We start from the raw sequence: 24,725 nt of genomic DNA, 5'->3' as shown, positions 1-24,725 counted from the left end.
CTTGCCTTCTCCTCCATTCCTTCCTTCTCTGGGAGCTGCTGTCCCTGCAGCCCCCAGGGTCCCTGTGGGCTGGGGCTGCTTCCCTCCAGCTGAGGAGGAGCCTGTTCAGCTGTGACCTGCCTTGTCCAGGCTCCTCCACCAGCTCCTCTGTGCCAGCAGCCTCTTCTCCCAGCCAGCCTGGAGTGAGACTCGTGCCTGCGATTACCCCTGCTGCTCCGGGTTAACGTGCCCCCGCTGGCCCCTGTGCAGGGGGACGCCAGCCCACGCTGAAGAGCTGGGAGCACCGGGGCTGGGGTTCGTCTCCCGGCCATGGCCCGGCACGGCTCCAGCCCCTCCTGCCCTTCCTCCTCCTCCTCCCTGCCCAGCCACCCCCTTTCCCCTCCCCCTCGCGCTCGCGCTGGCCGCAGGACGGGTACTGCGGCCGGGACCGCAGACAATAAATTCGTGGTGTTTATGGCTCGGCTGGGCTCGGGGGCGGGGCACCGGGGGGGCTGGTCCCGGCAGCTCCCGCGTCACGTGACGCTGCCCGTGGCGGCGTCGGCGGCCTCGTCAGGCGGGCGGGTCCGGAGAGGCGGCGGCAGGATGGAGGAGGAGGGCGGCTACGGTCAGTGCGGGGCTGGGGTTGTGCCGCTGGGACCCCCCCCCCGCCCCACCTGGGCCGGGCCGCGGTGGGGCACGCCGCTCCGGTGCACGGGGCCGCGGGGAGGTGGGGGGGTTCCCCGGTGGAGCAGGGGCGGCTCTGCCGGGCGGGCGGCGTGTTCGGGCCGGGACGCTTCCAGGTGTGAGGCCGGGGCCGGGCGGGCGGGGGCGGTGGGAACTGCGCCCGCAGGTGACGGAGCGGCCACTCGCCCACGCGTGGCCGCGGCCTTCGCGACATCGGCCGGGCGGGGCCGAGGCGGCGGTGGAGGAAGCGCCGTGAGGAAACCGGCGCCCACGGGGAGCGGGGCGACCCGGTGGCCCCGGCGCGGCCTCATCCTGCCAGGGGCTCTGCCCCAGCGGCTCCGCACCGCCGGCGCTGCGCTGCCACAGCTCACGGGCCGCCCGCGGGGGCCGGCGCTGCCGGGCTCTGGGACCGGCTGCCTGCACGCCTTCCCCGCGCCACTCTCACTTTGTATTCAGCTGCTGCCTCTGAGCACTGTCTGAGTTGAGGCTCCGCAGATCTGTAGGGCAGGCTTGTGCCGGTGGCACCCGTTGAGTGGCTCGCCAGGACCCTGGCTCCAGAGCGCATCTGCCTGGCACAGAAGCGCCCGGTGTGTGCCCAGGGTCCGCTGCCAGGGTGGGCCAAGCAGGGCACCACAGCTCAGGGGCTGCAGGTCCCCTTTCTCGTGCACATGCAGCTTGCTTTCCTGCTTTCTTCCATCCACCGTGTCTGCAGAGTATTCCCGTGCTGAGGAACAGGACTGGGCAGGAAGGTGCTGTCTCTGCCTCAGCCCTCTGAGGCAGGTTCCTGTGGGTCAGCAGGTGGGTTTTCCTTGAGCTTTGCCGAGCAGGTGGCTGAAGCCTGTCTGGCTGAGATCTGAAACCAAGGTTTGGATACTGCAAGCTTTACTGGCAACTATTCTTCCTGGGTGCTGAGGTCACTCAGGCACTGCTGGTGCCAATGAAGCCACTGGTGCTAGCAATGCTGGTTCATGGGCCAGCTTCCTGCCTGCCACAGTTGTGCAGTGCAGCTGATTAGGTGGCTGCCGTTACACCCCAGAAGTGACTTCGCACAGCAGTTTACTGTGCAAGATAAGGTGCAAGTGCCTGGCCCCGCTGGTGTGCGGCCCAGCATGGGTGTTGTTGGATGCAGCCCGTTAGCAGGAGAGTACTGCAGGGAGTGATTCTGCGAGCAGCCTCTCGCTGCTTCCTAGAATTGCCTGCAAGGATGTCCTGGGTTGTCTGTCAGCATCAGAAATTGCCTGATCACCATGCTGCGGGGGCCACAGGGCAGCTGCAGGATGCGCAGCACAGCCATCTCCAAATCCCTGCTGCTGTCCCTGTTGCAGGGTCATTGCAATCTGCAGCTGTTCTGAAGCCCTTGAGCTCTGTTGGTTTTGCAGAGGACAGTCTGCTGAGGCCTTGGTGTGGTGGGAGCCTGATGGGGAGGCTGTTGCTGGTGGGATTGTGCTGACGCCAGTGTCTGCCTCACAATACGTGGCCCCTCTCCAGCCATCTGCATCAGCAGAGAGCAAATCCCAGGGTGAGCAGCTGGTGGCACAGATGTGGGCTCCCCCCACTCCTGCCGGGGTGCGGCCCCACGCTTCCGCCCCCTTCCCCCCATCTCCTTGTGGGGACTGAACCCATACCTGGATTGGAGCTGACCAAGCACGGTGGTGCAGGAGCAAAGGCCTCTGAATGGCAGGGCAGTGGTGTTGCATTGGGGAACCAGCCCAGCTGCTCTTGACATGCAGCACCGGTGAGCAGCTGTGGGGAGCACAATCCCATCCCAGCACTACCTCCTGTGCTGGGCCCTGTGTTGGCTCAGACCTGGCCCCTGGGTGAGGGGGATTGGGCAGCACTGGTAATCCTGCTGCACCCAAGGGATTACTGCTCACTCTGTCTTGGGGGATTAAGGGATTTCTCTAAGCTGGGTTGATGCAGTCTCCTGCAAAGCAGCTTGTGCCTGGGGGGGGCTCGCTGTCTGGGGCACGATGGCCAGTGCCACGGGGCGGGGTGGTCCATGTGAGTTGTGGGAGATCCCCAAAGGAGGGTATGCTGTCAGGTCCCCTGGCAGGCTGGGGGTCACCGCCCGGGGGGAATCCCTGCCCTCTCCTTGCTGCCAGCCTGCACAGCCCTGTTCTGCCAGCAGGCCCTGGCAGGCCCCTGGGCACGGAATCAGCTGTTTTGGAGGCAGCTTGGGACTGCGGTGTGCACCAAGGGGACCAGGGCCGGAAGGCATGCTGCCAGGGGAGCTGCTGGTGACGCACCAGCCCTTTCTCTGGTGTGGTGTGGGGTGAGCTGGGGCAAGTCACTGGGCCCATCTTGGGGGGCAGCTCTTCCGCAGAGCAGGAGGCTCCCAGGTTAAAGACACAGGGACAGTGTGGTGATAGCAGTGGGCCTGGAGAGCAGAGCCAGGGGCCCGGGCCGGCAGGGCTCAGGCAGTGCAGCACTGAGCAGAGGCAATTAGCCCATTCCTCTGCTGAGATGTTTGGGAGCAGAGAATGATCAGTCATATTGCTGACACTCAGCAGTTACGCAGCAGGGACGCAGCAGGGCCTGCGTCTCCTGGAGTGGCTGTTTCAGCCCGTCTGTGTGCTGGGCAGTAGGGCTGGGGTCGGGCATTTCTGCTCTGGGCCTGAGGCTGGAGGGAGGCTGCTCTCTGGGGCCCTGCTTTCTGGCAGGCAAAAGATCAGGGCTCAGAGCCATGGTTAAGGTGACCCCAGGGTGTTTGTGAACACTCTGCCTGACCTGAGCAGGGTGTGAAGATCAAGCTGCACGTCCAGGTCGCTTAACATGGGACGTGCTGCCTGGCCCTGCTTCGGGGTGGCTGGAGCACCCATGGGTGCCCTTGCCACGTGGGGGTTGGTTCAGGCCTGGGCAGGAGCCTCCCTGGCTCCTCTCGCCTGCTCTTTTGCTTCCTGGCAATGCAGCAATCACCACTTCAGCCCCTGGCAAAGGGGAAGTAGCATCAAAACCAGAAGGTCGGTAACATCAGCAGAGAGTGCCTGGCTGCCCTCGTGAGCCTGAGAGCTGCCCTTCTGCATCTTTCCTCCTGTCTCCAGTTATACGGCTTGTGGGCGCCAAGGTCCCCTTCTGCCTTGCACCCTCCTGCCTGCCAGGGCGGCTTCCTCCCAGGGCGCCCTTCCCTGCTGCCTGCCTCATCAGGGCTCTTGCCTGCCTGGCTTGGGTTTCTCCTAGCTCAGCACGTCCCCGTGCTTGCCGGCGCAGGTGAGCAGAGCTTGCTGGCTCCTAGCAACCAAGAGTTGGCAGCCAAGTTGTCCGTGGGGTGCTGCCTCGTGCCCCAGCAGGCTCTAGGGTTTGTTACTCATGGCCGTGCCCTACACTCGGGGATTGCTCCTGCTTTAAGGGAAAGAGCTGTCAGTCCGGTTTGGATTCACTCAGCACCTGTGGGGCTGGGGAAAACAGGTGCTGCAGGGCAAGAGGGCTGTGCCTTCCCCCCAGCTCCACAGCTGGGTCCGAGGCTGGGATCCTGGGGCAGGACCTCCCCAGTTCCCAGACCCCAGGACCGCAGCAGGGCGGGAGGCATCTCCATTGCCACCAGGGCATGCCTGGAGCCCAGCCATCTGACCGGCATTGCCGGAGGACTGGCAGGAGGCGCAGCAGGCTTGCCCGTGCACAGCACGCGGGGCAGGCTGAGCCTGTCGGGGCTGTGCTGGGACTGGTGCCCGGGCCCTGCACCCCACAAGTGGGAGCCGTGGCAGCACCCCCTGCTCCCCAGGCCTCGCCAGAGCCGCCTTGTCTCTTGGTGCACCTTCCTTTATGCAGTGCTGGTTGCTACGCGACCGTCGGCTCCCGATGCTTAATGCTCTAATACGGAGAGATAAAACAGCTCTAAAAATACCCCGCTGCTGGCCCTCTGCGGGGGCAAGGGGGCTGCTGGGGGCAGGCAGCCCGGGGCGGGGGGGCTGCTGGGGAGTTCCCAAACTCCTTGTCCTCTAAGTGGCTTTGAGCCGCCGGCCAGAGCGGAGCATCGGGAGCGGAGCGGGCTGGTGTGCAGGCAGGGAGCGGCGGGGATTGGCTGGGGCTGCTGCGTGGGCTCCCGCAGCTGGAGCTCCCCTGCCAGAGCCGCCTTCCCTGGCTCCAGCCGGAGTGGTGGGTCCTCCGGCTCCCCTGCCTGCACCCTGCCCGCGGGCCCCGACACGGGGGAGCCTGCTGCTCAGCCACACGGCACCTACCAGGCCTCTGCCTGCTCCTGCCTGCCCTGCTGGAGCTGCTGGTGTCCTGCACGGGACCTCCGCAGCATGGGGACGGTCAGCGAGCTCTGTGCCTCCAGCTTCCAGGCCTTCCTTTGCCCCTCAGTGGCTGCCAAGGCAGGTAGGTGCTTCACGCCCTTCCCTCTGCTCACTGCAGGGTCCCCATTGCCCTGGCAGTCACGGCAGTGCCTGTGGCTCCAGCTCCATATGGTTCTTGCTGGCAGTGGCACAGAGAGTCCTCGCTGTCTCGCCACCTCTGTCCCCCGCACACTACCAGCCTACCCAGGCTCAGGCCTCTGCAAGCACTGAGCCCCAGCAGGACAGCTGAGCACTGGGCTACCTTGCGTGGCATTGCCCTGCACCGGTGCCCGGTGCCATGCTGGGGTGGGGGGTGCTTGGGAACTGGTGGCAGCAGCGGCTGGGAGGTTGCACGCAGCCTGGTCCTTACCTTGCCCCTTGTCTTCCTGCCCTGGGCGATGCGTGAGCACTTGGCCACCCTCGCTGCTGTAAGGGCAGCTCAGGGCAGCACTGTCAAATGGAGATCTGTGTGGGAAAGCCCAGTGCCTGCTGCACTGGCGATGCTGTTGAGGGTTGGCCGCCTGTGTGAAATGCTGCTGTCTGTGAGTTCCTGCCTGAGCATGGGACTAGGTGTGGCTGTGTGGTGGGGCATGGGGCTGTGAGACCTTCTGTGGCCAGCCCTGTGCCGTGGGCATTGTTCCTCCTGAGGCCCAGCACAGTGAGCGGAGTGGAGAGCAAGCAAGGTCCCTGCCAGGCTGTGCTCCCAACACCAGCACGGTGCTCAGTGTGTGTGCATGTGGCTGAGCCAGTGCTCGCCCAGCTGCACTGTGAGTCAGGGGTCTGTGCATGGGGAGCGTGGCAGCCTGGAGCTGCCAGGAAGCGAGGCAGCAGCTGTGGATGAGGGTTCCCTGCCAGGCTCTGTGAACAGGGAGCAGGGCTGACAGGCAGGGCTGCACAGAAACAGGACGAGGCCCCTGGCTGGCTCTGGATGCAGGGTCCGGCTACCTGGGAGGGTCTTTGCTGGAAGTGTCTGTCCCCAGACTCTTCTCCTGACGCACCTCAGCTGTCGGTAGGGAAGGATGGGGCTAACGCAACCCAGGATGCACACACAACACGGTGAAAACAGGATGTGGCGCGCTGAGACGGGCAGGAAGCTTCTTAGGGCCCCATGGGCCCCCGAGCCATGGGGCATAGTGGGAGCAGGCAGTGGCACCCCACAGCAGAGCCCAGCAGCAGCCGCTGGCAGCACCCTGAGCTCATCCCCATGGTCTACCTAAACTCTGCCCTTTGCTCCTCGAGCGCAACCGGGTGCAGGTGCAGCGTGGGCTGGTGGGAGGACTGGCTACTGCTGCAGCACAGCTGTGGGCCAAAGACAATGTGAGACTTCCGAAGCTCTCCCTCCCTTTGCTCCATTGCCGGTGTTCTGGGTGCTGCTTCTCCATCTCGTGCTGCTGAGCAAGATTTAGCTGAGTCAAGGTGGCCGAGGCTCATGCAGCCTCTCCAGGCAGCTGACAGCGGGACAGGGATGTGCTGGGGTTTTGCTCCTGCTGCAGGCATGGCCTTGCAAGCCCCAGACTGTGCCACACAGTGGTCCTGTACTGAGCAGTGGGGTCTGTACAGGCACCCAGAGCAAAGGGCCAAGGTAGTGGGGAGCAACTTCCCATGAGGACCAGCATCACCCCTGGTCCCAGTTGTGGTCCCATCCGCCAGTGTGAGCTGCTGTGGAGTCTGCAGAGGGCAGCTGGCACTGGTGGTCCTCACAGCCCTCCCAGTCCTGCCTGGAGCTCAGTCCTTACAGCCTGAGCATGACCTGGACCTGCAGTGGGGGATTCTGGCAGATCTCCAGGGGAGCTGCGGGGCAGGGCCAGGGCTCTGCTGGGAGGCGGTGACCCCAGCTGGTGAAGGGGAAGGGACCCCAATGTTGCAGTGAGCTCAAGATGTGCTGGGTCAAGTGTCCTGGCAGCCTCCAAGGAAGGAATGACAGAGCCAGCCCCCAGTACCTGCCTGGCTGGGACCCCAACACATCATGTCCCCTGACCCAGGGGCCGAGAAGGGGGAGCAGTGTGCTGGCTGCCCTGTTTCCCCTCCTGGCTGGGAGCAGAGGAGTTAAGGTGTTGGCAGCCCTGGGCTGGTGGTGGCAGGAGCAGGGTGTTGAGGCTCCTGCCGAGGCCAGGATGACGCCCAAGCAGCCTTGGAGCTCATTGGCCTGGCATGGCCCTGGCACAGCCCGGGAAGCACCCGGGTGGGCAGGTGTCTGCGCCCTGAAACAGCAGCACCTCTCTGGAGCGATGGGCAGCAGGGGCATGGCTGACAGGGCCTGCCAGGATGGTGCTCAGGGCAGAGGGCAACGGTGAGCTCAGCCCGGGAGTTCAAGGAGGCTAGTGGGGCCAAGATGAGGGGGAGGCAGGGGGGCAGCTCCACGCTGCCCCACTCCTGTGTCACCCACTGTGCTAGCTTGTCTTAGGGCAGTGGGGTGGGAAGCAGAGGGCGCGAGCATGGCTTCCGTGTATCACAGGGTGCTTTGCTTTGGGTATGGTGGGAGAGGGGGAAGTGCTGCTGCTCCCAGTTGCCACAGACCCCAGGGAGCCTGGGACGGATGGACAAATCCTGCCGGTGCCCCTCGCTGCCCTCCTGCTGCTGCTGCTTCCCGGCCCCCTGCACCGGGACCCCATGCTAACAGGGAGCATACGCCAGCACTGGGATCAGCATGCGGTGGGTCGCTGTGCCCCAGCTCCTGCGCCAGGCTGAAGCCAGAGCAGCCAAGCGCCTGCCTCAGCCTCCCCATCCCCGCAGCACCACTCTGCTGCCGTGAGTCTCGCCAGCCTCTTGGGATCTGCTCAGGCTCTGCTCGGCACGGCGAGGCGGGTGCTGTGTGGAGTGCCAGGGAAGGGTTAACGCCCTCTTCCTTTCCCAGAAAAGCTCTTGCGTCTGGGGTTTCTCTTCCTCTGGCTGCTGCTGACATGGCTGGGCCGGTGTCATGAGTGCTTGCCCTTCCCCGCAGCAGCGCAGGCTAGGAGGGACCTTCCCAGGCTCCGGTACAGACCCGCTGGCCGCCTCTGCCCTGCAGAATCTCATCCTCTGCTACACCTGCCCTGGGGCCTGCCGAGACCCCTGCCCTCTCGCAGCTGGGCAATGGGAGGCAGCGCTGCTCCTGCCTGGGCTCCCTTTGCTCTGGTTCCACCCGAGGCCGGCTTGCCTCAGGGCATGTCCAACCTTGGCACCGAATTTCACCTTCCCTGCGGCCGCAGTGTTGGGAGGGTCCTGCAGCACATGCTGCTGCTTGAGGATTTGGAGGTTTTGTGTTTGGCAATGGGCTTGCGATGCAGCTTGGCCCTCCTGCAGCAAGCCCGGGCTTGCAGTGTGTCCTGGGTGCCGGGCAGGAGGTGCCGGGCACCTGCGGGGACGGCACTGGGGTGTGCATATGGTGCTTGGATGTATTGATAAGGCAAGGCCTCTGGTATTTCAAGTTTACATAACTTTTAGCCCTGTTGCCGTGAGCGGGGTTGTCTGGTTCGTACTTGCTGGTGTCAGAGACTGAAAAGATTGGGAAGTGTTGCTGTCGTGTCTGAAGGTATGGTGTCGCAAGGCAAGGTTGCTCCAACCTTGGCAGTGGGGGAACTTTGTGAAGGAGGAAACTTGTCAGAAAGCCTGAGCGGAACCAGGGAAGTGCTGAGTCCAGAGATTTGGTTCATGTGATCACCATTGCCCCAGGGGCACGTGCAGCTCCCACTGAGGAGGCAGCAGCAGCTCTGGGAGGAACCGTGCATGGTTGAGGACAGTGCTAGTCTGAAGGCATGCTTTGTCCCTGGGTGCTGGTATGGGGCAGGCAGCCATGCTGGGGACACTCTGGGTGAGTCTGGGCTGGTGGCAGTGGTGGCTTGGAGTCCATGGTCATGGTGGCACGCAGGGCCTTGGCAGAAGGGAGCGGGAACGTTTGGGGAAGGAGAGGGCAGTGGCAGTGCCTGTCCCCAGCACCACGGGGTGTGTGGGTAGGAGGCAGCCTGAGGGCCGAGCCAGAAGCTGCTGCTGCCACCTCCCTTGGGGAGAGTGCTCTGGAGGGACAGTGCTTTGGTGTTCTCATGGGTGACCTTGGAGTTGTGTGCAAGGGAGCTGGTGGGACCCACTGGCAGAGGTGTGAGGCGCAGGCAGTAGGCAAGGGCTGGCAGCGCTGCTGGAGTGAATGTGGGTAACCCTGGGGACAGGAGGGAACAGGAATGGGATGCCGTGTCACTGCAGAGTGGGAGGTCATGCACTGGGGAGCACTGGGAATGTTGCAGGAGCTGTGGGACTCGGGAGCAAGGAGGGGCATGCGGTGGCCCCAGGCTTGATCCTTGGGAGGGTGTGCCTGGCTCCCGCAGCGTGACAGGGAGGTGTAGATGTCATGGCACACAGGCGAGGTTTATCAAGAGGATGTGCCAGCTATGGGCGCTGGCTTGGAAAGATGGATTGAGCGCAGAGGGGGCTGTAAGGACAGCCAGGAGCTGTTTTTTGTTTGGGACTGACCCGGTGCAACAGAGCAACCCTCCAGATCTATGTGGAACTCATGCCATGGGGCACAGCAGAGCTGCCCTGCCACAGGAGGGACTGGGACAGACAACAGCACCAGTCCAGCCAGGGTAGAGTGGAGTTAAACAGGACTTGGCAGGGCCAGGGCCAGCAGGAGGATCGCTGGAGCTGGTCCAGGGGCCATGCTGGTCCTCTCTGCCCGAACTACCCAGCCGCCTCGGGCTGAATCAGCTGGAACTGGCGGTGCCCAGTTACTCCACTGCCCAGTTACCCCACTGCAGCCACTGCTTGGCGGGGCGATGCCCTGGCTCTCGCATTCCTTGCATGCCATCGGTGGCACTTAGCTGCTGCGTGGGGCCAGGGATGCTGATCGCCAGCCCTGCTCCCCCGGGCACGCAGCAGCTCCATATCCCAGCTCCTGACAGGCCCCAGGCTGCTGGCCGGGAGCAGAGACTGTGCCTGGAGCCTGGCAGGGACAATTCCCATGGCGACGCATGCTGACCTGACCATGTCTCTGCTCAGTGCCCAGTGACCTGACCCCAGAGGAGTGCCAGGAGCTGGAGAACATCCGACGCCGCAAGCAGGAGCTGCTGGCCGACATACAGGTGTGATGCTGAGGGCCACTGCCCGCACGTGCAATCCCCCTGTCCTGAACGCAGCTGTCCCCTGGGAGGGAGGGGACAATCTCCCTGCCTGTGTCACTAGGCAGGGTCCCTGCAGCCCTATCCAGGGTCCCTTGCCCTGCTGTAGGAAAGGTGAGGCAGGGAGGAGAGGCTGCCCTGGCTGGGGCTGTCTGTAACAGCCATGGGATTGGGGTGCAGCACCGCAGACCTGCAGAGCCTGTGCAGGAGCAAGCCCAGGCAGGGCTGTGGGTCGGGTTTGTGCTCCCGTCCCCTTTCCTTGCCAGCCCCTGGCTCCTCGCATCCCATGGGGGCTCTCATGGACCTTGTGGGGCAGAATATAGAGCTACTGGAACTGCAGGGCAGGGTGGGCTGGGCCGGCGGGGTGAACGCCAGCGGCTGCTGCAGGGAGCCCATGACCTGCTTGCCCAGTGGTGCTGCCTCTGCAGGGCCCCAGGGCTGGGGAGAAGGTCCCAGTGGGGCATGTGGGCCTGGGCTGGCAGCTGACCTGCCCTGCAGCCATGGCTTCTCCTTGTGCCCTGTGTGCTTGTGCCATTCCCCGTGGACTGGGGCACCGGCGTCTCCGTACCAGCCCCTCCCTGGCACAGGCAGGGACTGTGTTTCAGGGCCAGGCCACTGCCCTGGCAAGCGACTGCGAGGTCAGTGCTCATCTGGGACGCTTGTCAGTCATGTCCCTGATTAAGGCAGCAAAGGCTAATTATTGCCATATGCTGGGCATGATCTAAAGGGATTAGGGGGAAATTTTGTTAACCTCTGAATCTCTTCCTTCCTGTACACTCAGAGCATGGCAAAGGTGCAGGGGGATTAGCAGCCAGGTGCAGCCAGCCCCTCTTCAAGTGCCCCCCCCCCCCCCCCCCCCCCCCCCGAGCTGGCTCAGTCCCAGGGCAGCCCGCGGGTGGGAAGGGGGGAGGGAAGGAGTGGCTTTTTACCCATGACTTTTTTGTGAGACAAGTCTCACAGGTAAAAAAAGTCTCATGGTTAAAATTCTCATGGGTGAAAAGTCTCAGAGGTAAAAATAGTCTCACGGGGAAAAATTCTCTTGGGTAAAAAGCCTCAAGGGTAAAAATTCTCATGGGTAAAAAAAGTCTCACGGGTAAAAAGTCTGACGGGTAAAAGAAATCTCACAGCTACCAAGTCTCACGGGAAAAAATGCCTTACGAGTAAAAACATCTGACGGGTAAAAAAAGTCTCAAGGGTAAAAACTCTCATGGGTAAAAATATCTCACGGGAAAAAAAAGTCTCACCGGCAAAAGAAGTCTCATGGGTAAAAAGTCTCACAGGTAAAAAACATCTCACGGGCACAAAAAGTCTCAAGGGTGAAAAGTCTGATAGGTAAAAAAAGTCTCACGGGTAAAAAAAGTCTCACGGGTAAAAAAAGTCCGACAGGTAGAAAAGCCTCACAGGTAAAAAGAGTCTCATGGGTAAAAAGGTTTATCAGGTAAAAAGTCTCATGGGTAAAAAAACTCTCCCGGGTAGAAAAATTCTCATGACTAAAAAGTCTCACAGGTAAAAAAAGTCTGACGGGTAAAAAGTCTCACGGGAAAAAAAGCCTGGCGAGTAAAAAAATCTGATGGATAAAAAAGGTCTTATGGGTAATAAGTCCCACGGCTAAAATGCCTCACGGGTAAAAAGTCTCACGGGTAAAAATTTTCATGGTAAAAATGTCTGATGTGTAAAAACAAGCCTGACAGGTAAAAAAAAGTCTCACAGGTAAAAAAGGTCTCACGGGTGAAAAAACATCTGACAGGTAAAAAAACAAAGTCTCAGAGGTTAAAAGTCCCATAGGTAAAAAATGTCTCACGGGAAAAAAAGCCTGATGAGTCAAAAAAGTCTGCCGGGTAAAGAAATCTCATGGGTAAAATAGTCTCACAGGTAAAAAATGTCTCACGGGTAAAATAAACTCAAGTTTAAAAATTCTCGTGTGTAAAAAAAGTCTCATGGTTGGAGAAGTCTTACGGGTAAAAAAACTCTCAGAGGTGGAAAAATTCTCATGGGTAAAAAAGTGTCACGGGTAAAAAGTCTCACGGGTAAAAAAAGTCTCAAGGTAAGAAAAGTCTCAGGGGTCACAAAAGTTCACGGGACAGTAGTATCACAAGTAAAAAAAGTCTCATGGGTAAAAAAAGTCTCAAGAGTAAAAAGGCTCATGGGGAAAAATGTCTCGCAGGTAAAAAGTCTCACGGGTAAAAGAAGTCTTGGGTAAAAAGTCTCACAGGTAAAAAAAGTCTCACGGGTAGAAAAATTATCACGCGTAAGAAGTTTCAGGTCAAAAAAGTCTGACAGGTAAAAAAAAGTCTCAGAGGTAGGTAGTGTCACGGGTAAAATGTCTGACGGGTAAAACAAATCTCACGGGTAAAAGGTCTCGCAAGTAAAAAAAGTCTCATGGTTAAAAGTCTCATGGGTGAAAAGTCTCACAGGTAAAAATAGTCTCACGGGTAAAAAGCCTCAAGGGTAAAAAGTCTCATGGGTAAAAAAAGTCTCACGGGTAAAAAGTCTGACGGGTAAAAGAAAACTCACAGCTACCAAGTCTCACGGGGAAAAATGCCTTACGAGTAAAAACATCTGACGGGTAAAAAAAGTCTCAAGGGTAAAAACTCTCATGAGTAAAATATCTCACGGGAAAAAAAAGTCTCACTGGTAAAAGAATTCTCATGGGTAAAAAGTCTCACACGTAAAAAAAGACTTTTTTTACGCATCAGACTTTTCACCCTTGAGACCTTTTTTACCCGTGAGATGTTTTTTACCTGTGAGACTTTTTACCCGCGAGACTTTTTTACCCGTCAGACTCTTTTTACCTGTGAGACTTTTTACCCATGACCTTTTTTACCCGTGAGAATTTTTTTACCTGTGTGACTTTTTACACATGAGAATTTTTCCACCTCTGAGAGTTTTTTTACCCGTAAGACGTTTCTACCTGTGAGACTTTTTTTACCTGTGAGAACTTTTAAATGAGAGATTTAGTTTACCAGCGAGACTTTTTAAGCATGAGACATTTTTCCTCATGAGACTTTTTACTCTTCAGACTTTTTTTACCCATGAGACTTTTTTTACTTGTGATACTACTGTCCCGTGAACTTTTGTGACCCCTGAGACTTTTCTTACCGTGAGACTTTTTTTACCCGAGAGACTTTTTTTACCTGTGTGACTTTTTACCCATGAGAATTTTTCCACCTCTGAGAGTTTTTTTACCAGTAAGACTTCTCTAACCATGAGACCTTTTTTACACGCGAGAATTTTTAGATGTGAGATTTATTTTACTCGTGAGACATTTTTTACCTGTGAGACTTTTTTACCTGTTAGAGATTTTACCCATGAGATTTCTTTACCCATCAGACTTTTTTGACTCATCAGGCTTTTTTTTCCCGTGAGACATTTTTACCGTTACAGTTTTTACCCATGAGGCTTTTTTTACCCATCAAACTTTTTTTACCCATGAGACTTTTTTTACCTGTGAGACATTTTACCTGTGAAACTTATTACCCGTGAGACTTTTTTTACTCGTCAGACTTTTTTTCCCGTGAGACGTTTTTTCCCGTGAGAATTTTTACCCGTGAGACTTTGTACCTCTGAGACTTATTTACCCATCAGACTTCTGCCCATGAGATTTTTTTTACCCGTGAGAATATTTACACTTGAGGCTTTTTACACATCAGAATTTTGAACCATCAGACTTTTTTACCCATGAGACTTTTCTTAACTGTGAGATTTTTTTTATCATGGGAATTTCTACTTGTGAGAATTTTTACCCGTAAGACTTTTTTTACCCGTGAGACTATTTACCTGTGACACTTTTTTTACCCATGAGACTTTTTTTACCGCAACCTGAGCTTTTTAACACAAAAATTTCAACAAGAACATCTTTCTAGTTTAGGTCTCAAATTTTTTTTCTATCCTTTTCTGGAGCCATAATCAAAGATCAGGTGATGTTAATCCCGCACTCTTTCTAGTGCTAGTACCATAGGATCCCGAGAGGGTACTAATCCACAGTCCTTTTGCCACTTTAGGTTTGTCCCGTAGGATGAAGGACATGTCTGCGTATGATACTTCGTCCCATTTTCCCTCTCTTCTCAGAAACAACATTAATTGCAGGAGAGTGTTATAATCTAACGTTCCTCCCTCCTGAGGCCATTTCGCATCACTCCCCAATTTATACAAAGGCCACCACTGATTACAATATTTAATCAATTTCCTTCTATTTTCGGTACCACCCTGTCCTACGATATCCCTCCAATGTTTTAATATACAACCCAAGAGCGATTTTTCACAGGGCTTACTCCTTCCATTTCCTATTTCGCAATTTTAATCACTTTGTTTTTCTCCGGCCATCTTGACATGCGGAATTAGACTCTATAACTCGAAAATTATAAAGTAGGTATGTTTATTGCGTGCAGATGCACGGGGGATGGCTCCTCCACAAGAGTGCATACCTGAAGTGAAGAACCATCTCACATTTATACAATAAAAGAAATGAATATTTAATTAATGCCTATACATATTCGTTACCTAAACCCGCTTACTCTCGCTTCGTATGTTAATTAGCTTATCAGTCCATTGCCTGGAATGTGGTGGTCTTGCAGGTTTGTAGGTGATTCATGTTCTTGTGACCATCTGATCTTCTCCAGCAAGAAGACTTAGCACTCCCTTCCTCTAGATAACATTGAAATGTCTCTCATCCTTTTCTCCTTTTTATAAATAGCCCCTTTGTTAGAGGAAGAAGGGTAGGTGTCTCCTCAAAGCTGTGTGACCACGTGACCAGACACCACACCCATGACCAGGCACCATACCCTCATTCCTTGAGCAGACATATACAATCACAATCGATGTGCATTGTCCCCATTTCACACTATTTCTCCATATCAAGACAATAAAGGAGTTAGGAGAGGAGCCAGTGTGTCCCATTCAGTATTCTCTGTGTATCTGCATGCACCGCTTCCCCTGTTTGGTTCCTGATCTGAGCGGGAAGGACAGGGAGGGTGTAAGGACACTGCAACTCTCAAGAGAGAAGATAGGCTTTTGTGCTGGCTTCCCCCAGTTCTGAGCTCTTTGGGGCTTAAATCTCCACAGAATGGGTGTGATGTTGAGTTTGTCTACTCCAGGGCAAATGGAGAGGAGGAGGGGCGCCTGGAGGGAGGACCACTGGCACAGAGGACACCCTGAGCATCAGAAGTTGTTGGAACCACTGATGACTAGAGCTGTGACCAGGGGGGACCTCTCAGATTTATCTGCATGGGGTACCCCAGTTGCTGGGACATACAGTAAGCAGAGATTGTGCCGTGTGGTCGGAGGGTGACTTGGTTTGCAAAGGGGGAGCTCAGGCCAACCCCCTGCCAGGCAGGTAGAACTGCAGATCCTCCCTGTGCTTCGTGTTCACCTTGCCATTCACTATGACAACCTGCCGCAGAAAAGCTGAGCACAGCCCTTTGCTGACGCCCAGCAGCTTGTGCTCCCTGCTGTGCCCCTCTGAATTTTTTTGGTTGATCGTCATTTCATGGAGAGCTCTATTGTCCCCCAGCCAGGGATACTGCAGCAGTAGCAAACCAGGGCTTCTAGTTACTCCCCGACACCTGCCTTCCTGCCCCCTCTGCATCTCCCCAGCTCTCACAGAGGAGGGGTTGCCAGTGGTACCTTCTTCAGGCAGGGCACATCTGCAGCTTCCATTGAATACCCTCCTTTCCTCTGAAAGCCCTGCCTCTTTCTGGCGCGTGGGGTTTGCTCATTTCCGTGAGTGCTTTTGCAGGTGGTGGTGACATGGGAAGGAAAGGGACATACAGTGCTGGAGGTAAAGAGCCGCTGCACGTCTGTTTACACCGTGTTTGTACAGCTGAGGTGGATACAAATCAGGGGTGGCTTTGCTGGAGAACTTTGCCAGGGATATAACTGACCGCCTGTTTGGGAGTCCCAGAGCAGCACGTTCGGTAACAGGAGATCGCTGCGCTGCCTGCCCTTGCCGTTGCTCTTGCTGCATGCGGCAGTAAATACCTCCTCTGCACAAAACTGAGTCCGGGTAGAGTCCATGGAGACAGTTTTGGTAAGAATCCCAGATGCTGCAGAAAAGCAGTCTGAGGTCTCAGCTGAGCTGTACTGCTTTAGAAGGGAGATTAGCCATAGATGCGTACGTGCTTTCTTTCTCAAAGAGGGGAAAGATGGTGTGGGATAGTCCTTTGCTCAGTGGTCCTGTGGGCATGTGTACTGGAGAGGAGCCATCACAAGCCACCTCTTCCTGAGCACGCCACCACTGTGGGAGGCACTGAGATGCTCAGCAGAGGCAGTTTAGGAGCGACAGGGGTGGCTGGTGATCTGTCCCGCTGCTTGGAGGTAATCCCCTCCATACAACCCTGAGATGCAACGTACCCAGCTAGAAGGAATCCCAGAAGAGATGGACAAAAAGATGAACACGTGCAGGTATTGCTCCCCAGCAACATGTGAAAAAATTCATCAGCAGTACATATCCTGGCATGTATCCGTTCATATGGAAGGTGGATATTTATGGGTTTTAGTGTAAGTCAAAAGTTGTTGGACAGTCTGTTTTGCCTTGGAACGAAACCATACAATTAAATTTCGTGAAGCAACCCGTGTTTCAAACCCGTGGACAAGGTGAAATGCCATGTGCATGAGAGCGTTTCTCATCAGCGCGGATCTTTGCTGTCTCTAAAGCAGTGCAGGCTGGGGCTGTGGGTGCTACTGGAGATACGCAGCCCGCCTGCACTGTAGGAAGGTCATTCTGGTCTCACTGTCAGATGGAGCTGTATGTTGTACAATATTGTACGTGTTGTGCCAGGCTTTCTGCAGGTAAAGAAAGAAGCAGTCATGTATTTGACAACAGCGATCATAGGTGATGCTGTGAAGAGATTCAGGGAAAATCTGTGGCACGTGATTTTGACTGCAACCAAGCTGTAGTTCTGACTTGTCTTGGTCACTTTAATTAGTAATGTGTCATTAATTTAAAAATAACCGGTGCAGTTAAAGAGCATGGGTGTTGGTCAGAAATGCCTGGTTTCTCATGTGTAAATTGACCAAGTCAGACGCACTGATGCAAGTGCCTGGATGAATCGGTGAAACGGGGCTGGGCTAGCCAGGGTTGGCACGGGCAGCGTGTGCAACACGTAGTTGTTTAGGCAATAGCTCTAATTCAGAGTTATGATGGAGGTGCTGAATGTGCTTGGTTTTGAAAGCACGCAGTGTTCGTTAGCTTCAACGGAAACTGCAGGATTCGGCTGTCCAAATCAATGAAACTGTGAGATACAATCCACTGTTCAGGAAAGTCAGAACATGTTTTTAAGGAAGTCTCTGTTGGGAGGTAAAACCGCTGCTGAAGCAATAGCAGCGATGGAGCATGTGTAAAAGAGCCTAGGGAGACCCGCAGCCTTCTGGAGCCAGGCAGAATATTTAGGTTTGCATAACGCCGTCCAGCTTTACTCCCAGCACTGCTGTGAAGTGTCGCACCTCATCTGAAACCAGCAGGCAGGGAAATAGGGAAGTGATTCTCCCTTCCAAGCCCTGAGGAGGAATGTGGCCTCTAGAAATGCTGAGGGACTTGGTACTTTATGCAGTAAGATTTGCACATGTATTTTGCCAGAGATACTGAGGCTAGAAAAACGTGGCAAGCAATCATTCTATGTTCAAGATACCCATCATTATAAATTATACATATAAGCACTTTTCAGCTGCAACGCTAGGACTCCTGGAATAAAAAGGGTTTCAACACCAGCTGTTTCCCTTTGAACTGGTGGAAATTAAGTGTCAGGATTACCTGCTCTTCTGCTGTCAGACAAATGGCGTATGAAGTGAGTTGGGAGGAGGTATGAAGATGCACAAAAACCTAGGTGAGCTGAAGACGACCAGATGTCAAGTTTACAATCTGCATTATCTGTGCTCCTGGGAGCTTGGGAGCCCAAGCCTGTGTGCCACCTCCTCCCGGGTGGGCTTCCTAGTGAGAGGATCCTTAGCCCGAGTGGGGCGGCTGTGGTTTGTCTGTGAACCTGTGGGCAAGGGTCAGGAGGGAGAGGAGAGCCTGATGGGGAAGAGCCCGTTTGTCATGTCAGAAGCAGATGGTCCCTGTGTGAGGCCACATGACACCAGCCCCCTGGTTCCTGTGAGAGTTGCCCCCCTGAGTGCAAAGTGCCAGGGCCGGGAAGGCTGGGCTGGGGCTCGGGCTGGGGCTGTGTGGGAGTTTGTGTCAGTCCGTGAGTGACCTCTCCCTGCCCCTCGCCTTCCCAGCTCAGCCTGAAATGGGTTTTGCTCGTCTGTTGCGCGCTGTAAAAACTGCTGGGTGCTCAGGAGCAGGGAAGCAATGGCAGCTGCTCTCATGTAACCCACCCGCTGTCACCCTGGGATGTGCCATGTTATGTCAGCGTCACTCCAGTCTGTGAGCAGCAACTGATATACCGACAGAGAAGGAAGAAGAAACCCAGTGTGTAACTCCTCTGCAGAGAAGCCAATAGCACTTGTGCTCTGTTTGTCTTGTTCCATGTCAGTAATACATCTATATAACTTTTCGTAGTGATTTTTTTTTTTTCTTTTCTACAAGATCACTTCTACAGGATCCGTATCGCAATGTCTGGAAGTAAAATTCAGTTTTCCAGCAACATCAGTGGGTCTTCTGCTCAGGCGTCTATTGTCAGGGCAGCAGTTTGACTGAAATACTCTGTCTAGATCCATGTCTAGAGACACATTTGTGCCGTGCAAGGAATAAAGCTGGGGTCTTCAAGATTTCAAGCCTGTGACTTTGTTGTTTGTGATTTTCTGTGCACAACACATAGGGAAACTGAAATTGCTGGAGGAATACTGTGTGGCGCACAGTGTGTCAGAGATACAGAGGTGTATATCTACGTATGAGAGAGAGAGGTTGTGCATGTTTAAGAAATAGGAATGGCCTATTTGTGACCATATATAGCGATTTTCAGCAAATTTCCCGTATACATTAAGAAGTATAATGCCCTGGAAGAAAGGAATTCACACAGATGCATCTTAAATCTGTATTATGATAATTTTCTCTCTAGGAGTGCACAAATTTGAGGGGATGTTTTATTTTGTGTTAAGATTTTTGTCACAAGTAGGATGATTCAAGATGCACTCTAGGTGTAAATAAGTAGTATTAAGTCATGCTGGTTATAAAAATGTGTGGTTTTTCACTGCACGTGAGAACTCAGGATCTACCTTTCATATATCATCAGCTGAAAAAGAAGACATGAAGGATGCCATTGAATATTGTGGGGTGTGGGTATGTGGGTATGTAAACCCAAATATTTTGGATTACAGTCTGATTCAGTAAGTTGTACTATACACTAAGGTAAAGAAAACTTACCAGTCAGTGAATAATGCTGAAGGGATGTCCTGTAGGTGAAGGCTGTATTACAGTCTGAAGTAAAGTTGGATACAGTTGTCTTATGGTGGGGTAAAATCCTTGTCACTATGTCGGATGCTTGCTGTTACACTGATTTGTTTTCAGCTCGTTTGCTTAAATTTTGAGCGGTGTTTTTCCTCTTGTGCACTGCTGAGAAACAGTGCAGCCAAACGCAGGGGGTTTTGCCTTGCAAAACACACGTTCAAGTGAAGAGGGAGATTTGTCTATAATAGGCTGATCTGATTGATTAAACATGCCAGTCTTCCTCTTTGTAAGAAAACGATCAAAGAGAATGCCTTGAAATGTGGTGATCTTTCTGATGCTGCCCCAGCCTTTGCAAAATACGCTCTTGTTTGGCCATGTGAAGTGTTTGAAAAGGGTTTTCTCAGAGGGTATCCTAGAGGGGAATAAGGCAGGCGTCCTGCTTGTGGCGGGCGTGCGGGGCAGGGCTGCACAGCGGGGTCTGGCGTCCTCTGGAACACCCGAAGGGACAGCATAGCAAATTATTTCCAGCCCACAGCCAGGCATCACGAGAGAGGGACGTGCCTAATTCTACCAGGCAAAGCACAGGACTTAAGCCTGTTGCAAGGTGGTAGTAGTTGGCCAGTAAGCTTGGGAAGGGGGAGGGTGAGACAGGTGGTGGCTGGCTGAGGTGCTCCTTCCCTCTTGTGAGCAGAGGGGTCTTTGCCGCGGGAGAACAGGGCCTGGCTGACGAGAGAGGAGCACGAGGAGCGTGACGGTCTCAGCCCGCTGGGACACCAGGGCTGCAGGCCCTGTTCAGAAGGCACCACGAGCCGAGGAGGCGTGTGGGGAGGGAGCGTGTGGGCAGGACTGTGACACAAGGCAGAAGCAGTCAGAGCTGTTGAGAAAGAGCGTGGGGACAGGGGCTTGAGGGAGCTGGGTAAGGTTAAGGCATGGTGCGGTTTTCCTGCAAGCTTGGGTTCCTGATTTCTGGGATGAGGGCAGGAGCAGACAGGTTTCCCTAATAAATCCTTTCCTTTGCACCTTGAAATGGAATTTATTATTTCTGAAGCTTGGGTGAAGAAATAATCCTCCCTTAGCCAGTTCTCTGTGTGGTGAACGGTAAAAAGCTTGTCATGTTCATTCCCCTTGGGTTAGCTTAGACGGCCGGGGACTGTAAAATGCCAGACAGTAGAGTGCAATGGAGGGAGGAGGGTGGGTGAGAAAAGTGTTGGCAGTTTTAATGAAAAATGGTATTAAAGCAAAAAAACATGAAAAATAAACATACTCTGTGACAAATGCCGGCAGTTACAGAAAGCAAGCAGGCTAAAAGGTAAAAGCAACCCTAATGCCTAGGCAAATCTAACCCAAGAAACTGTTGTTTCCAAGTCCTTCTCTTGTTAAGAAGATGGTGATGCAGTGAACCTTTCATTTAGTATCCTTGATTTTTATTATAAAAATGGCTTTCAGAATGCCTTATTTCTATTACAGGATGAGTTTGCAACATAAATTGCATAGATTAACTGTAATGTTTTTTCTTGATAATCTTTCTGTCTGTACCTGTTTACTTCAGGATAAATATATTTTAGAAACTACCAACTTGATAGAAAAAATCAGCACATGAAAATCACACTGATAAGGCAGAAATTTTACATCAGAAAATGAGGAATTGCACAGTGCTGACAAGCAGTTCTAAGTCCAAAACCTTGGAAAGAAAGAGATGCAAGAATGTGGGTTGAAAATGAGAAGAGGGAATTGAAAACAACTTTTAAAAGCGTTACAGCAGAACTAAAGCAGCTGCTTGGTGAAATTAATGAAACTGGGAAAACTACTTCCTTTGTGGAAGAAATGTCAGAAGATGGCTTCAGTGCTGAGCTGAAGAGTTCTCATGTTGTTTCGTCTCATGCAACAGAATCAAGTAACAGCTTAGAAAGTAAAGGTGAATTTGGAGACATTAAACTTATGCTAGGTGGGAAAGTACCCAAAATGGAAACTGTAATCCGAGTCTTGGTGTCCTTTCTGATCAAGATAAGTGAAATGCAAACACGGAAGATACCTGGAGTACAGATGAAGGAGATTGCACAAATAATATCAATGATACAAAGATGCCTCTAGCAAATGCAGAGAGAAAAAAAAAGCCTCCTATGGAAATGGAAGAGAATGAAACTGGAAGTAGTAGAAATGCAGTGGGAGGTTGTGAATACTTCCTGAGATACAGCTTAAAAACCAAGTCTTTTGGATGACGTTTCTAGTATTATTCTTAAAATAAGACCAGTTTCTACACGTGATGAAAATGCACTTTTTGTAACAGAGAGGGAACTTGGAAAAGACTCTGGATTTAGTGATGATTTTCCCAGGGACTGCTTTATTGACAACAAAATAGGAAAAACAGAAATGGAAAGTCTTTTTGCGAATGCTCAGCAATCATGTGCCATGCTGAAAAGGAATCTTGATGAAGAACTAAAACAAGATACGGGAAGATTTAAGGGTAAGGTAGGAATGCTGCAAATAGTATTCCTGGCTTTGGAGAAAGAGAAGGTACAGCTGCCAAAAGAGGTAGTTCACCTGCTGCTCTTTATTCTTTAATCTCGCTCCGGATCAATGGTCCTATTCACTTTAGCTATTTGTCATGAAGGGAAGATGCTTCCTACAAATTAGGTTTTCTTCTAATGGAAATAGGTGACTGGTGAATAAAGAGGGCAGTGGAGAGTTGTCTTTTTCCCCATTTTTGGAAAATGGAATGCATTATTGTTCCAGTTTAACAGCAGGTGGCACTCGGTTCCAGTGCAAGTAGTTATCACTTTATTGCCATAAAAAGAAATCCATATAAATATGTCGGTTCTGATTCTGAATCAAAGAATGAAAATAGCTTCTGAACAGGGTCTTGACTAATAATTCATGTGCTGTGATATCTGCGTGGTGTGTCTTCATTGTCTTTCGTGAAAATTCCTCTTTCCTGTGAAACCAGTTGTGTTTGTGGGTTTGGGATCTTTTTTTTCTTTCCTCCCCTTGATCAGGGAGCAGTAGCCCAGCACAGTTCCACTTGATTTTTTTCTGGTGGTGTTACAACTAACACTGCAGTCCTTCTAACTGTCCATCTGTAATGCTTTCACTTTTTTGTTGTTCATGTTTTAAGATACACTATTGTTTTCTTTCTAAGGGCTGTATTTTTGTTATGTCTTTCATGATGAGTGAATTTGAAGAACTCTCAATGACAAATAATACAATTTGTAGTGTAATTTTGTGAAAATGCTTCTCTGTGGATTAAAAAAAAGATATCATTTTATATTATTTGAGGGCTAAACCCTGAATTAATCCATCTTGGATGTGGTGTTTCTGTCTTCTAGAAATACTAAGAAATACATGAAGCTTAACTTTGTTTTTATAGGTTGAGAAGAAAAAAGCAAACAAAGATGTTCAAGAGCACAGGCGTTGGCAAAACAGGAATGTCTGGATAGATTAAATACACCACCAGGCAACATCACTAATTGGCAAATGAAGCAAAAGATTACTCTAAGGAAGAATGTGTCTTTGAAAATGGAGAATAAAAACACGATAGAAGAAAAAGACAAAAAGAGTTTTTCATCTGGGGAGAGCTCAAAATTGATTAAAATGCCAACGAAAGGGTAAGCTAAGGAAATAATCTCTAATTCTTATTTGTAGTGCTATGTAAGTGTCTTAGGTTTTCTAATACTGTAGTAGTTGAAGTAGTTTCCCCAGTGGTGAAAGCCATAGTGAGTAGTCCACTGCTTCTCAAAAAGTGAAGAAAATTTCTTTTCAGAAAACACGAAGCTGACGATGGACGTTCAATTTTATTGCCTGCTCTTAAAAAAAGAAAAGGGAAAAAAAAAAAAGAAAACAAAACCCACCCAAATTCCTGTGATTTACATGTCAATACTGAGGCAAAATGCATCTTCCAAACCAGAAAGATGCATAAGGAATGTTGAAAATAAAACTTACTGATAAAAATTGCCCTGAGAGCTGGAAGCAAGTTTGGATTTTTGTTGTATTTTGGGTTTTTTGGCAAATCTGATGCATATGAAGATTCTTGTTCTTTTGTGTGACCACACTACCTGATGTGCTTTGTGTTGACAAACACTTCTTTTTTGTTTAGAGTGCTTTGAACATGCTGGCCAAGTCAACAATAAAGTCACGTGCACAAATTCTGATTAATTACATGAGTGTGTGCACAGGCATAGAAGTATTACATGTGTTTAAAAAGGACGAGGAGAGACTTACAGAAAAGCAAAATTACTCTTTCACTGCAGGTATCTCAGGATTTTTTGCCCTGCTCCCCGCTCCAACTTTTCTCTCGCAGCTGTGTACCCTCCTGACTTCTTGCCCACCCTGAACTTACTTGTGTGGGTTGTGGCAAAGTGAGAAAGAGAAGTTGTTGACGCTGTTCAGCCTTAGCTAAAAATCTGGTGTGTTATCAACACTGTTTTGGGCAGAAATCTAACACACAGCCCTGTGTGGGCTGCTGTGAAGAAAATAAACTGCATCCCAGCCAGACTCAGGACACCAGAGAATCCAAAATTACAGTTCTTTGACCTGTAGGAGAGGGATTCTCAGTACTGAAGAGAGCTAAACCCCTGGTATTTAACAGGGAATGCACGTAAGCGTATAGCTACATGTCTGTAGCTGTAAGATTTCTGTCACTTTGTGTGAAGCTGAGAGAATAGTTATTTCAACTATTTGCTTAATATCTTGTGGAAAAAATAGCCTTCCAATAGACATAATGGTAGACAATAACTGTTTCAGTCTCCAACTACATCTAACAAAGTTGTTATACTACATTTTAGTTTAATTCATTTCTGCAATGAAGTTTTCAAAGCAACTGTAGTGTTATTCATAATCAATGTAAGCATTTCAGTACTGAAATATATTTCTGTTTTCTAGACCTGCAGCAACAACCAGGAGTGAAAAGAACAAGGTACTGTAAAACTGGTTTCTTGATAAACGGTTTCTATCAGCTTTTAATCACTTAGATGGGAGCAGTGTTTACATCGTTGTGATAAATAACTTAGTCCCAAAATAGGATTACAATCAAAGTTGGCAATTTATTAAGCAAATAGAGGCAAGCAAACAGGGCTGGGTGCACTGGGAGTCTCCGCTCCACCAAGACGCGTGCTGTACAAAGTTTATTTTTGGTTTATATTTCCTAAACCAATACATATTCATAGCTATTTCTAAGAAAGGGTCGGTTTATGTAAATGGATCCTTGGAATAGGCGTGTACTTCGTGGCGCATGCTCTTTCTATCTCCGAGGGTCTTCTTAAGCCCTGTCTGGTGGTCGGTGGATGAAGTCAGCAGTCTTCCTCGGCTCACCCTTAGGATGACCCTAGATTTTACGCATGCCCCCTGTAAACTTCTCTTACTTAACACTATGCTGTTAGCACCTCA

At 52.2% G+C, this 24,725-nt stretch overlaps 1 protein-coding gene across 3 annotated transcripts; it reads left to right on the top strand.

The window, feature by feature from the left end:
- The first annotated feature begins 115 nt into the window (after window positions 1-115).
- Window positions 116-23,087, top strand: LOC121082331 (cytohesin-2-like). Of its 3 annotated transcripts, none has more exons than XM_040581676.1 (3): window positions 116-604; window positions 9,903-9,985; window positions 22,711-23,087. In XM_040581676.1, the coding sequence occupies exons 1-3, from the start codon at window positions 310-312 to the stop codon at window positions 22,783-22,785; spliced, it is 453 nt and encodes a 150-aa protein (XP_040437610.1). In that variant the 5' UTR covers window positions 116-309; the 3' UTR covers window positions 22,786-23,087. The 3 variants fall into 3 exon arrangements, 2 of the variants coding, with proteins under 2 accessions (XP_040437610.1, XP_040437611.1); XM_040581677.1 differs by lacking the exon at window positions 116-604 and adding an exon at window positions 4,187-4,977; XR_005825981.1 differs by lacking the exons at window positions 116-604; window positions 22,711-23,087 and adding an exon at window positions 7,916-8,724 and having other exon boundaries at window positions 9,903-10,872.
- The last annotated feature ends 1,638 nt before the right edge of the window (window positions 23,088-24,725 follow it).

The sequence above is a fragment of the Falco naumanni genome, unplaced genomic scaffold, assembly GCF_017639655.2.
Source record: "Falco naumanni isolate bFalNau1 unplaced genomic scaffold, bFalNau1.pat scaffold_72_arrow_pat_ctg1, whole genome shotgun sequence".
Lineage (NCBI taxonomy): Eukaryota > Metazoa > Chordata > Aves > Falconiformes > Falconidae > Falco > Falco naumanni.
Note: the sequence above shows the minus strand (reverse complement) of the source record. Positions and strands in the feature narration are given on the sequence as shown.

What these genes read in the sequence shown, in the direction of transcription:
- LOC121082331 (XM_040581676.1), top strand. Translation starts at nt 310, where the DNA reads ATGGCCCGGCACGGCTCCAGCCCCTCCTGCCCTTCCTCCTCCTCCTCC. An exon ending in GGAGGAGGAGGGCGGCTACG is followed by an intron (nt 605 to 9,902) that starts GTCAGTGCGGGG and finishes GTCTCTGCTCAG; the next exon opens with TGCCCAGTGACCTGACCCCA. An exon ending in AGCTGCTGGCCGACATACAG is followed by an intron (nt 9,986 to 22,710) that starts GTGTGATGCTGA and finishes TTGTTTTTATAG; the next exon opens with GTTGAGAAGAAAAAAGCAAA.